The 15,201-nt window shown below is 36.0% G+C and overlaps 1 protein-coding gene across 3 annotated transcripts in view; it reads left to right on the top strand.

Annotated features, from left to right (window-relative positions):
• Positions 1–1,956: 1,956 nt before the first annotated feature.
• Positions 1,957–15,201, top strand: part of SECISBP2 (SECIS binding protein 2) — a 105,612-nt gene continuing 92,367 nt past the window's right edge. The window contains exon 1 of one of the 3 annotated variants that reach the window (XM_053702396.1): positions 1,957–2,106. Coding sequence is in view for 2 of the 3 variants with exons in the window: in XM_053702395.1 (XP_053558370.1) it covers positions 2,091–2,106 (16 nt within the window). In the remaining variant the exon portion in view is untranslated. The remainder of the gene's footprint in view (positions 2,107–15,201) is intronic. The other 2 variants (XM_053702395.1, XM_053702394.1) reach the window with 2 other exon arrangements.

The raw sequence follows: 15,201 nt of genomic DNA, 5'->3' as shown, positions 1-15,201 counted from the left end.
GAAGTTTAATTATGTGCAGTAAATAAGGTAGTATTTGCGTTTTATTAAAATCAGTGGGGGCTTTTTGGTCACTGATGCATGCTTTGAGGGTTCTATAACGTCCCAGCAACTAAAGGCATTCCTTAAAGAAACACTTTTCCAAATTTTGGCCACATTGGATCATGGTACTTGGAGTTTCAGGGAGATTGCATTCCATTTGCTGGCATCAGGGAGCCGCTATTACAATCAGGGAGACTCCCTGAACTTCAGGGAGAGTTGGGATGTCTGCTATAATGATTTGATATCAGGATGGCAGGGTTTCTCTGTGCTAGCCCTGATGTTCTCTGCCGATCAGAGCACAGCATCCTAAAAAGTAATTTTAACTTGCCGGTGTTCTGAAAATCTGACTGTGTAGGAAAATCTGACAGAACACCAGCCACTGCAAGATAATATTTACGCCCCAGAATGCACTGCTGATTGACAGGGAGAGCTCATTCTGCTTGGAGGGAGGGGTGTTCAAGGGGAGAAAAGCACAAAAAAGCCCAGGAGAGGGCAGCACAGGGGAGGTGGGGACAGGATGGGAGTGCTATTGTTGTGAGGCAAACACTGCAGCATAAATACTTTAAAATTAAACTCTTAAACACAGGAATTACATTTTCTTGTTGTCATGCTGCAAATTTGTGCCCCCCTGTTTGCCTATATAATAGTGCTCGACCCTGTTTCTGGGATATTATATGTCATTTGCGGGTGTCAGGGAGCCACTATTTAAATGCAGGAGACTCCCGGACCTTCCGGGAGAGTTGGGATGTATGTGCTAAAGAAAGCAGGAGATGCGGGCAGAGGATCTGCATTGTTTACCATAATTCAAAGGCATTTTTAAAAATAAGCGTCTTTGTAAACTTTAATGAATTAAAGTGTCCCTGTTTTTAAATTATTTTTTTATCCTGGGCTTTCATTCATTAAAGTTTACAATAACTTGAATCATGAAAGAAAAAAATTGGGTTTCATATCCCTTTAAAGGGACACTGTACCCAAATGTTTTCTTTCGTGATTCAGATAGAGCATGCAATTTTAAGCACCTTTCTAATTAACTCCTATTATCAAATTTTCTTTATTCTCTTGGTATGTTTATTTGAAAAGCAAGAATGTAAGTTTAGATGCCGGCCCATTTTGGTAAACAACCTGGGTTGTCTTTGCTGATTGATCAGCACCAATAAAAAAGTGCTGTCCATGGTGCTGAATCAAAAAATTGCTTACTCCTTAGCTTAAATGCCTTCTTTTTAAAATAAAGATAGCAAGAGAACGAAGAAAAATTGATAATAGAGGTAAATTAGAAAGTTGCTTATAATTACATGCTCTATCTGAATCATGAAAGAATAATTTGGGATCAGTATCCCTTTAAGTCACCTTAAAGCTGTCATGTAAAAGTCTTCCTTACTCCTGGTTGTCAACAGATAATTTGGTCTTGGTTGCTTCAGAACACCCAAGCAGGACTTTACCCTAATAAGCTTGAGTCAGCAAAGCAAAAAGTACATACTCTGGCAAATCATTATTGCTTTAGAACACCCCTGAATTTTGTGACTATGAAGCAGTTCCTGCTTTCCTCTCTTCCCATGACCGTGATAACGCCTCCCTTTCTTAAGGTGGATTACCACTGTCGTTGCTCAGTTACTCAACTAAAATACACAGCTGTTACTCAGATAATGAATAAAACAACTATAAACAATTTCGGATATCAAGAAATATATGAATGTTAGCTGTAAAAGCTGCATGCATGTGCAACTTAAATGTTGTGCATTTATTATCTGCGGAGGGCAACTTTAATTAATCAGCTGCAGTACAGAGTAGCAACGGATAATAATGAAGTGACTTTCTAATCCACCTTATGCAAACACATCGGAAGACAGCAAAGAGGAAATAATGGGTGTGGCCTTGGAATGAACCTTAGTACCTAAAAGATACAGGAAATACAGGGCTATACTGATTACGCGCTTGCGGTGTTGCTGGCTATTGGCTGAATTTACATTCCGTGAAGATGATGTCAAAGGTTCAGAGGTCACGGGGTGCCTATCAAGTTGGGGAATAGTAAAAGAACAATAATAGCAAGTCCCATGATGCAGTCTGTGGGTATGTACAGTGTTGGGCAACTGCTAGTTCCCTTCATATAAATGTTTTTTTGTTTATGTGTGCAGTGCTCAAACCCGTTTAGTAGGTGGTCTTCATTAGACACTGATGATCACAAGCTGTTATTCTAGGGCAGGGGTAATATAAGTCTAGCGAGAGCTTATCATACTACGCCATAACCCAGTGACCAGACTGTATTACAAAGTAAAATAAAACTGGTAACTCCATCTTGCTCTAGTAATTCTCCTTCCCTGTGCCATTTACAGTAAAAAAAAAATAACTATACTCTGTCGTAATGAATGGACGACCAGCTGTTTACATAATTATATTTTTACCACTATAGTAAATAGCGTATTCAAATGATGCCCCCATAAGTGCTTCTCAATTAGACATTATTTAAAGTGTCTAACTTACCTCACTTTCCTTGTGCAGGTGGTGCCAGTCATGGAGAGGTCAGGATGTATGTGCCATTGCTGGAAGTTAGCTTATCTCTCAGCATTCCCCATGCCCGTGGTACTGCTGCACTATAACTACAATACAGGCATGATGCCATGCATCATAAGAGCTGTTTTTTTACCTTCATAATTTTAAACTTACTTTTTAAAGGAATATGAAAATAAAAAGAAAAGCTTAAATGTATTAATTTTATTTTTGCATTCTTTCTAGAACATAACTATGTTTTTAACCCATGGAAAAGTGTTAAACCCATAGTTAAAGTAAGCATCAGAGCAGCAATACATTGCTAAGACCTATCTGAACGCATCTGTTGAGCCAATGACAACATATGTAGCCACCAATAGTGATTATCCCAGCTTTGGTGTCAGGATTATCATGATTACATAAGACACATAGACGAGTATTTTGCTTTAGCGTTCTTTTACTACTCACTGTATCAATACAAAACAATAATGCATATTAAAACTGTGAAAAAGAGAAATAGAAATGCCAGGAGAATAGTAAACAATGATAAGGTACTATTGACTTACTGGAGGTAGAACACAACCAATCAGGGATAAGTACAGTCTCTGACACAGGTGAGCTTTTTTTTTCTTCTGAATTGCAAGTAAAAAAAAAAAAGAGGAACAACAGACAAAACATACAATTTAAAAAAAGAACCAGAGCCAAAAACCTCGGCCAAATTTTTTTTATGTAAACCAGATGCCTTCTGAAACAGGTAAACGGTAGGTCCGAAAGGAACATATCATGAAGTGGAGAGGAATGATGAAAAAATGCCCCCTGGAGGAGTGCACTTGAATGGATGTAATGTGTAAGACTATCCGTTGGCGGCTAAAAAAATAAAAAAAATAATTAAAATATGTAAAGAGAAGTATAAGAGAAGATAAAGGTAAGTAAGGAAAATATGGAGGGAGAAAAGAAGAAAAAGGGGAGGGAAAATATTCCCCAACATGTCTTTAATAAAATCATGATTATCCTGACACTAAAGTTGGGATAATCAGAATTTTATTACAAGAACGGAGATTTCATATTTTTCTAAGACCAGGTTTATGTAGGGTTAAAGGAAACCCTCCAGAAAGAAATACACTTATAGCACTCAAGAGCTGTTTGTACATGTATATGACACCAAAATTATTGTGAAAAAATAAATATATCAGTTAATCTCAACAAGAGGTCGCATGAACAGTAGCAGGAGAGTTGAAAAGGGAGATAATAAAATATAAATTTTATTCACAAAATTATTGTTAAAATTGGGGGATACAAACAATTAAAAACACACGCAATATATCTAGACTGATGTATTGTAGGTATATACTTGTGTGTATGTATATATATATATATATATATATATATATATATATTTTACCCTCTATTGATAAGGGGTGAAACTGAGATCATAATAAGGATCCAAACAGAAATGGTAATAGGGAAATGTTACTATACTATGGCAATCTCCAAATTGGATTAGTCTGTTAGTTTGGATATTGGAGCACGTATTGAGATAGTGTTAAGAAGATTAATCTTAAACTTCTGTTATAATATTTAATTAACTTATATCAGTGTGGTTATTAGTTCATATAAGTGTGGTTATTGTTCCAACCTAAAAGAATATATATCCTTTTGTTCGTGTTTATTAACAAAAAATCAACAAACTGAATTGAACATTCCCTATTAATATTGTAGCACATATAGCAATAATATTTTGTGCTGAAATAATGGCGGAAATATTTCAGTTATTATTGTTGGATAATTACAACAATGCTATAGTAGTATATTTCTACATATGGTATGTATATATTCTATGATTTTTAGAAAGTATGATTTATTGATAGGTGAGAACCTGACTGATGTAATAATACTGATATAATAGTAAAACTGTTTATATTGTAGAGATATATGTTAGGATTGCAATCAGGGCCGCCATCAGGGGGTGACAGGGGTGACTCCTGTCAGGGGCCCAATGAGCCAGGGGGGCCCCATGAGGCAAGAACTAAATTTGGGCAGCCACCAGTGGGTACTACAGCAGAGTGCTAATTGAGCATGGGAAATGTTATTACAAGGAGTAAAGTATTAACATTTGTGAGGATTTCTTAGTGTGCACTAAACCACTATGCGCAGTGTGAGACAGACTTGGCACTTTGTACAGTGTGTGCCTGAGTCACAGGGCAGATCACTTTCATTTGCAGAGGAGGTAGGACTTACTTAGCAAATGTTTTTTATTTCTTTGTGCAATTTTGGATTGTAACTTCAGTGTGGTAGTAGTTGTTTAGTGGGGCTAGGGGTCCATAAAAACACATTTTTTTTAGCAGCAGTGTATTTATGATTTGACAATGCTGTAGAAATTCTATATTTAAAACCATGCAGAAATGTTTCCTCCTCAATACACAAATGGTAGATGCCCTTTTGGCAGATATGCATTATATATATATATATATATATATATATATATATATATATATATATATATATATATATATATATATATATATATATATATATATATATATATATATATATATATATATATATAAACATTCCAGTTTACTGCCCCTGTATGCAAGGACTTTCCAGATGCAAGGAGGCATTTTATCTAAGATTTTTACATCTGCATAAAATTTTATACTCTCAGACTAAGATTGCTCAGTGTTTGAAATGAGACAGGTTAACTTAAAACTGTTCAGTTTATACTACAGCTGACTTAATTTTGAAATACATACCAACAAGCCTAAATCCTGCATTTAACCAGATCTAATGGTATGAGTACCACAGCTTATGGTCCCACCAAGACCATATAGAGTACAGCATTTTCAAAATCCATAAGTATAGCTGACAGCTGGGAACATTTGTACACTATATTTGAAGTGGTGCTCTTGGTTGGGAAAAATGGGGAAAAAACAAACAAACATATGTCAACCTTTTAAAGGTATTTTCTTTCATGTAATTAGCAAGAGTCCATGAGCTAGTGACGTATGGGATATACATTCCTACCAGGAGGGGCAAAGTTTCCCAAACCTTAAAATGCCTATAAATACACCCCTCACCACACCCACAAATCAGTTTTACAAACTTTGCCTCCTGTGGAGGTGGTGAAGTAAGTTTGTGCTAGATTCTACGTTGATATGCGCTCCGCAGCAGGTTGGAACCCGGTTTTCCTCTCAGCGTGCAGTGAATGTCAGAGGGATGTGAGGAGAGTATTGCCTATTTGAATGCAATGATCTCCTTCTACGGGGTCTATTTCATAGGTTCTCTGTTATCGGTCGTAGAGATTCATCTCTTACCTCCCTTTTCAGATCGACGATATACTCTTATATATATACCATTACCTCTGCTGATTTTCGTTACAGTACTGGTTTGGCTTTCTACAACATGTAGATGAGTGTCCTGGGGTAAGTAAGTAAGCTTATTTTCTGTGACACTCTAAGCTATGGTTAGGCACTTTTTATAAAGTTCTAAATATATGTATTCAAACATTTATTTGCCTTGACTCAGGATGTTCAACATTCCTTATTTTCAGACAGTCAGTTTCATATTTGGGATAATGCATTTGAATCAATCATTTTTTCTTACCTTAAAAAATTTGACTTTTTCCCTGTGGGCTGTTAGGCTCGCGGGGGCTGAAAATGCTTCATTTTATTGCGTCATTCTTGGCGCAGACTTTTTTGGCGCAAATTTTTTTTTCTGTTTCCGGCGTCATACGTGTCGCCGGAAGTTGCGTCATTTTTTGACGTTTTTTTGTGTCAAAAGTGTCGGCGTTCCGGATGTGGTGTCATTTTTGGCGCCAAAAGCATTTAGGTGCCAAATAATGTGGGCGTCTTTTTTGGCGCTAAAAAATATGGGCGTCATTTTTGTCTCCACATTATTTAAGTCTCATTATTTATTGCTTCTGGTTGCTAGAAGCTTGTTCACTGGCATTTTTTTCCCATTCCTGAAACTGTCATTTAAGGAATTTTATCAATTTTGCTTTATATGTTGTTTTTTCTATTACATATTGCAAGATGTTCCACGTTGCAACTGAGTCAGAAGATACTTCAGGAAAATCGCTGCCCGGTGCTGGAGCTACCAAGCTAAGTGTATCTGCTATAAACTTTTGGTATCTGTTTCTCCAGCTGTTGTTTGTATTGCATGTCATGACAAACTTATTAATGCAGATAAAATTTCCTTTAGTACTGTTACATTACCTGTTGCTGTTCCGTCAACATCTAATTTTCAGAGTGTTTCTGATAACATAAGAGATTTTATTTTTTAATCCATTAAGAAGGCTATGTCTGTTATTTCTCCTTCTAGTATACATAAAAGTCTTTTAAAACTTCTCTTTTTTCAGATGAATTTTTAAATGAACATCATCATTCTGATACTGATAATGGTTCTTCTGGTTCAGAGGTTTCTGTCTCAGAGGTTGATGCTGATAAATCTTTGTATTTGTTCAAGATGGAATTTATTCGTTCTTTACTTAAAGAAGTATTAATTGCATTAGAAATAGAGGATTCTGGTCCTCTTGATACTAAATCTAAACGTTTAAATAAGGTTTTTAAATCTCCTGTAGTTATTCCAGAAGTGTTTTCTCTCCCTGATGCTATTTCTGAAGTAATTTCCAGGGAATGGAATAATTTGGGTAATTCATTTACTCCTTCTAAAACGTTTTAAGCAATTATATCCTGTGCCATCTGACAGATTAGAGTTTTTTGGGACAAAATCCCTAAGGTTAATGGGGCTGTCTCTACTCCTGCTATATTTTTAGCGGATGTTGCTGCAGCTTCAACTTTTTAGTTAGAAGCTTTAGCGCAACAAGTAACAGATCATAATTTTATAGCATTATTATTATTCTATAACATGCTAATAAGTTTATTTGTGATACCATCTTTTGATATCATTAGAGTTGATGTCAGGTATATGTCTCTAGCTATTTTAGCTAGAAGAGCTTTATGGCTTAAAACTTGGAATGCTGATATGTCTTTAAGTCAACTTTGCTTTCCCTTTCTTTCCAGGGTAATAAATTATTTGGTTCTCAGTTGGATTCTATTATCTCAACTGTTACTGGAGGGAAGGGAACTTTTTTACCAAAGGATAAAAAAATCTAAGGTAAATTTAGGTCTAATAATCGTTTTCGTTCCTTTCCTCACAACAAGGAACAAAAGCCTGATCCTTCATCCTCAGGAGCGGTATCAGTTTGGAAAGCATTTCCAGTTTGGAATATATCCAAGCCTTATAGAAACCTAAAGCCAGCTCCTAAGTACCCATGAAGGTGCGGCCCTCATTCCAGCTCAGCTGGTATGGGGCAGATTACGTTTTCTTCAAAGAAATTTGGATCAATTCCGTTCACAATCTCTGGTTTCAGAACATTGTTTCAGAAAGGTACAGAATTGGCTTCAAGTTAAGGCCTCCTGCAAAGAGATTTTTTTCTTTCCCGTGTCCCAGTAAACCCAGCAAAGGCTCAGCATTTCTGAAATGTGTTTCAGATCTAGAGTTGGCTGGAGTAATTATGCCAGTTCCAGTTCTGGAACAGGGGCTGTGGTTTTATTCTATCTCTTCATTGTACCAAAGAAGGTCAATTCCTTCAGACCAGTTCCGGATCTATCAATATTGAATCGTTATGTAAGGAAACCAACATTCAAGATGGTAACTGTAGGACTATCCTGCCTTTTGTTTAGCAAGGGCATTATATGTCTACAATAGATTTACAGGATGCATATCTGCATATTCCGATTCATCCAGATCACTTTTAGTTTCTGAGATTCTCTTTTTAGACAAGCATTACCAGTTTTGTGGCTCTACCGTTTGGCCTAGCATCAGCTCCAAGAATTTTTTCAAAGGTTCTAGGTGCCCTTCTGTCTGTAATCAGAGAACAGGGTTTTGGTATTTCCTTATTTGGACGATATCTTGGTACTTGCTCAGTCTTCACATTTTCGCAGAATCTCATACGAATCGACTTGTGTTGTTTCTTCAAGATCATGGTTGGAGGATCAATTTACCAAAAAGTTCATTGATTCCTCAGACAAGGGTAACCTTTTTAGGTTTCCAGATAGATTCAGTGTCTATGACTCTGTCCTTGTCAGACAAGAGAAGTTTAACATTGATATCAGCTTGTCAAAACCTTCAGTCACAATCATTCCCTTTGGTAGCCTTATGCATGGAAATTTTAGGTCTTAGGACTGCCGCATCGGATGCGATCTCCTTTGCTCGTTTTCACATGCGACCTCTTCAGCTCTGTATGCTGAACCAATGGTGCAGGGATTACACAAAGATATCTCAATTAATATCTTTAAACCGATTATACGACACTCTCTGACGTGGTGGACAGATCACCATCGTTTAGTTCAGGGGGCTTCTTTGTTCTTCCGACCTGGACTATAATCTCAACAGATGCAAGTCTTACAGGTTCGGGAGCTGTGTGGGGGTCTCTGACGGCACAAGAGGTTTGGGAATCTCAGGAGGTGAGATTACCGATCAATATTTTGGAACTCCGTGCAATTTTCAGAGCTCTTCAGTCTTGGCCTCTTCTGAAGAGAGAGTTGTTCATTTGTTTTCAGATAGACAATGTCACAACTGTGGCATACATCAATCATCAAGGAGGGACTCACAGTCCTCTGGCTATGAAAGAAGTATCTCAAATTTTGGTTTGGGCGGAATCCAGCTCCTGTCTAATCTCTGCGGTTCATATCCCAGGTATAGACAATTGGGAAGCGGATTATCTCAGTCGCCAAACGTTGCATCCGGGCGAATGGTCTCTTCACCCAGAGGTATTTCTTCAGATTGTTCAAATGTGGGAACTTCCAGAAATAGATCTGATGGCTTCTCATCTAAACAAGAAACTTCCCTGGTATCTGTCCAGATCCCGGGATCCTCGGGCAGAGGCAGTGGATGCATTATCACTTCCTTGGAAGTATCATCCTGCCTATATCTTTCCGCCTCTAGTTCTTCTTCCAAGAGTATTCTCCAAGATTCTAAAGGAATGCTCGTTTGTCCTGCTGGTAGCTCCAGCATGGCCTCACAGGTTTTGGTATGCGGATCTTGTCCGGATGGCCTCTTGCCAGCTGTGGACTCTTCCGTTAAGACCAGACTTTCTGTCGCAAGGTCCTTTCTTCCATCAGGATCTCAAATCCTTAAATTTTAAGGTATGGAGTTTGAACGCTTGATTCTTGGTCAAAGAGGTTTCTCTGACTCTGTGATTGATACTATGTGACAGGCTTGTAAATCTGTATCTAGAAAGATATATTATAGAGTCTGGAAGACTTATATTTCTTAGTGTCTTTCTCATCATTTTTCTTGGCATTCTTTTTGAATACAGAGAATTTTACAGTTTCTTAAGGATGGTTTAGATAAAGGTTTGTCCGCAAGTTCCTTGAATGGACAAATCTCTGCTCTTTCTGTTCTTTTTCACAGAAAGATTGCTAATCTTCCTGATATTCTTTGTTTTGTACAAGCTTTGGTTCGTATAAAACCTGTCATTAAGTCAATTTCTCCTCCTTGGAGTTTGAATTTGGTTCTGGGGGCTCTTCAAGCTCCTCCTTTTGAACCCATGTATTCTTTGGTCATTAAATTACTTTCTTGGAAAGTTTTGTTTCTTTTGGCCATCTCTTCTGCCAGAAGAGTCTCTGAATTATCTGCTCTTTCTTGTGAGTCTCCTTTTCTGATTTTTCATCAGGATAAGGCGGTGCTGCAAACTTCTTTTGAATTTTTTACCTAAGGTTGTGAATTCTAACAACATTAGTAGAGAAATTGTGGTTCCTTCATTATGTCCTAATCCTATGAATTCTAAGGAGAAATCATTTCATTCTTTGGATGCTGTTAGAGCTTTGTATTATTATGTTGAAACTACTAAGTCTTTCCGAAAGACTTCTAGTCTATTTGTCATCTTTTCCGGTTCTAGAAAAGGCCAGAAAGCTTCTGCCATTTCTTTGGCATCTTGGTTGAAATCTTTATTTCATCATGCCTATGTCGAGTCGGGTAAAACTCCGCCTCGAAGGATTACAGCTCATTCTACTAGGTCAGTTTCTACTTCCTGGGCGTTTAGGAATGAAGCTTCGGTTGATCAGATTTGCAAAGCAGCAATTTGGTCCTCTTTGCATACTTTTACTAAATTCTACCATTTTTGATGTGTTTTCTTCTTCTGAAGCAGTTTTTGGTAGAAAAGTACTTCAGGCAGTGGTTTCAGTTTGAATCTTCTGCTTATGTTTTCATTAAACTTTATTTTGGGTGTGGATTATTTTCAGCAGGAATTGGCTGTCTTTATTTTATCCCTCCCTCTCTAGTGACTCTTGCGTGGAAAGGTCCACATCTTGGGTAGTCATTATCCTATACGTCACTAGCTCATGGACTCTTGCTAATTACATGAAAGAAAACATAATTTATGTAAGAACTTACCTGATAAATTCATTTCTTTCATATTAGCAAGAGTCCATGAGGCCCACCCTTTTTTGTGGTGGTTATGATTTTTTGTATAAAGCACAATTATTCCAATTCCTTATTTTTTTATGCTTTCGCACTTTTTTCTTATCACCCCACTTCTTGGCTATTCGTTAAACTGATTTATGGGTGTGGTGAGGGGTGTATTTATAGGCATTTTAAGGTTTGGGAAACTTTGCCCCTCCTGGTAGGAATGTATATCCCATACGTCACTAGCTCATGGACTCTTGCTAATATGAAAGAAATGAATTTATCAGGTAAGTTCTTACATAAATTATGTTTTTCTTCATCTAGCCATCTACCCAGCTCATTAATGTACAATTTTGCATTCACAAAATTGTTTGCACAGTTACAAATATGATTCTTTAAAAAGTGATCTCTTAATTTCTAAAAAATTATTTATCATGCATGTCACACACTGTTGATTTAGGGGATGCAAGGTGCATAAATGTTTCCTCCTGTGAGTGTTTCTGTGGGTGTCTGTGTTTATGTCTTTGTGCTTTGGTTTGTGTCTTTATGAGTGTCTATGTATTTTTTATCTGTGGGTCTCTCTGTGAGGGTGGGTGTGTATGTCTTTGTGCATTTTCTGTGGATGTCTGTGAGGGTGTGTGCATATGTCTTTGAGCTTTTTCTGTGGGTGTCTCTGTGAGGGTGTGTGTATGTTTGTCTTTGTGTATTTTCTCTGGATGCCTCTGTGAGGGTAGGTGTGTATGTCTGTGTTTTCTGTGGCTGTCTCTGTGAGGTTGTGTGTTTTATGTGGGTGTCTCTGTGTGGGTGTGTGGATGTCTTTGTGTGTTTTCTGTGGATGTCTCAGTGAGAGTGTGTGTATGTATGTCTTTCTGTGTTTTGTATGTGGTTGTCTCTCTGTGTGTGTATGTCTTTGTGTGTTTTCTGTGGTTGTCTCTGTGAGGGTGTGTGTTTGTTTGTCTTTGTGTATTTTCTCTGGATGCCTCTGTGAGGGTAGGTGTGTATGTCTGTGTTTTCTGTGGATGTCTCTGTGAGGGTGTGTGTTTTATGTGGGTGTCTGTGTGGGTGTGTGGATGTCTTTGTGTGTTTTCTGTGGATGTCTCAGTGAGAGTGTGTGTGTATGTATGTCTTTCTGTGTTTTTTATGTGGTTGTCTCTCTGTGTGTGTATGTCTTTCTGTGTTTTCTGAGGCTGTCTCTGTTGGTGTTTCCTTGGGCGTATGTGCAAGTTTGAGTTTGTGTGTGTGTGTGTCCATTGTCTGTAGGACATTTTGACCTTACTACTAATTACTCACATCTTTCTACAGACTTTGAGACTAACAAGACCTTTCTGGAAGTAACCAATCCACCATTTAACCTTTATATTATTATTTAGGCAGTTCAGGGCCCTTCCTTTCAGCCACTGCATGCTGTTGTCATAATTTAGTTGTCATCTTCCTTTACAAAAAGATAATCAGAACTCCATATTTTGTTTTCTAAATCTCCTTTTTTTGTTTTTTACAAAACTGTAGTTTACAGCATTACTTGTCAGGTCAATGTAATCAAGTGCTGAGTGTTTTGGTGTCTGTGTGTGTTTCTTTGCGTGTCTGCTAGAGTGTCTATATGTGAATCCTTGTGTGTGAGTGTGTTTGTGTGTTTCAGTGTATGAGTGTGTCTGTGTGTGTGTGTATGTTACTACCTTTACAACATTTCCAATTTTAAATAGACAATTAAGAATAAAGTGCATATACGTTTTAGTCACTTCATCAAAAATTGCACATGTCAAAGGAGGGGGGGGGCCCTGATCAATGGTTGAGTCAGGGCCCCCAAAATTTCTAGTGGCGGCCCTGATTGCAATTGAAGTTGCAATTGTATCATTATAGTGCATTTATATATGCTTTATATTGTGTGCTTTGGTGTTACGTTTAGTGCTTAAAGGGACAGTATACACTCATTTTCATATAATTGCATGTAATAGACACTACTATAAATAATAAGATGCACAGATACTGATATAAAAATCCAGTATAAAACTGTTTAAAAACTTACTTAGAAGCTCACAGTTTAGCTCTGTTGAAAAGGTAGTTGGAAAGCCCACTGCAAGTGGGAAATATCAGACACTCCCCCCTTCCCCTTCTTTTGCATATGAAAAGACCCTTTACACAAACAGGAGCAAGCTGGAGAAGGTAGCTGACGGTATTCACATAAAACTTTGGGGCTTGGTTAGGAGTCTGAAAATCAGAGCAATGTTATTTAAAAATAAGCAAAACTATACATTAAAAAACAACAACTTGATGGGCTATATAAATAGATCATCTGCAAAACATTTATGCAAAGAAAAAATGAGTGTATAATGGCCCTTTTAATTGCAACAGTTGTACAATCCAATATTAAATAGTAGCAACATTGTTGCAACTGTATATTTGGTCATACACAGTATACTTAAATTGGATCTTCCAAAATGTATATTCAAGATGTGTTTATAACAGCTATTCCTGTTGCAACTATGTATTTGGTCATACACAAATTATTTAAATTGGATCTTCCAGAATATGTATTCAAGATGTGTTTATAACAGCTACTCCTGTACCATATGTTTAAATTAGATCTTCATACTTGTATATAAAAGCTACAATTTCAGCAGCATCGGATCTAAGTTTTCCACTATGTGGATCAAGAGTACTATAATCGATTTTATGAGCTGGCAATATTAATACATTATACAGTATTACTATTGCCAGCTCATAAAATAGATTATAATACTCTTGATCCACATAGTGGAAAACTTAGATCTTATTATAATTCAAATTGCTGCTGAAATTGTAGCTTTTATATACAAGTATGAAGATCTAATTTAAACATATGATACAGGAGTAGCTGTTATAAACACATCTTGAATAAATATTCTGGAAGATCCAATTTAAATAATTTGTGTATGACCAAATACATAGTTGCAACAGGAATAGCTGTTATAAACACATCTTGAATATACATTTTGGAAGATCCAATTTAAATATACTGTGTATGACCAAATATACAGTTGCAACATTGTTGCTACTATTTAATATTGGATTGTACAACTGTTGCAATTAAGCACTAAACGTAATACCAAAGCACACAATATAAAGTGTATATATATATATATATATATATATATATATATATATATATATATATATATATATATATATATATAAATGCACTATAATGATACAATTGCAACTTCAATTTCAATCCTAACATATATCTCTACAATCTAAATAAACAGTTGTACTATTATATCAGTATTATTACATCAGTCAGGTTCTCACCTATCAATAAATCATACTTTCTAAAAATCATAGAATATATACATACCATATGTAGAAATATACTACTATAGCATTGTTGTAATTATCCAACAATAATAACTGAAATATTTCCACCATTATTTCAGCACAAAATATTATTGCTATATGTGCTACAATATTAATAGGGAATGTTCAATTCAGTTTGTTGATTTTTTTGTTAATAAACACGAACAAAAGGATATATATTCTTTTAGGTTGGAACAATAACCACACTTATATGAACTAATAACCACACTGATATAAGTTAATTAAATATTATAACAGAAGTTTAATATTAATCTTCTTAACACTATCTCAATACGTGCTCCAATATCCAAACTAACAGACTAATCCAATTTGGAGATTGCCATAGTATAGTAACGTTTCCCTATTACCATTTCTGTTTGGATCCTTATTATGATCTCAGTTTCACCCCTTATCAATAGAGGGTAAATATATATATATATATATATATATATATATATATATATATATATATATATATATATATATATATATATATATATATATATATATATATATATATATATACACACACACACACACAAGTATATACCTACAACACATCAGTCTAGATATATTGCGTTTGTTTTTAATTGTTTGTATCCCCCAATTTTAACAATAATTTTGTGAATAAAAGTTATATTTTATTATCTCCCTTTTCAACTCTCCTGCTACTGTTCATGCAACCTCTTGTTGTGATTAACTGATATATCTATTTTTTCACAATAATTTTGGTGTCATATACATGTACAAACAGCTCTTGAGTGCTATAAGTGTATTTCTTTCTGGAGGGTTTCCTTTAGCCCTACATAAGCCTGGTCTAAGTTTAATTAATACACAGCACCACTAACTTATTGACTTTGTATTCACAAAGTTTATAATTGATATTTATTTAAATACTGAAGTTATTAAGAGCTTTCTCAAAAAATCTTTACAACTAGT

The sequence above is a fragment of the Bombina bombina genome, chromosome 2 (genome assembly GCF_027579735.1).
Source record: "Bombina bombina isolate aBomBom1 chromosome 2, aBomBom1.pri, whole genome shotgun sequence".
NCBI lineage: Eukaryota > Metazoa > Chordata > Amphibia > Anura > Bombinatoridae > Bombina > Bombina bombina.
Note: the sequence above shows the minus strand (reverse complement) of the source record. Positions and strands in the feature narration are given on the sequence as shown.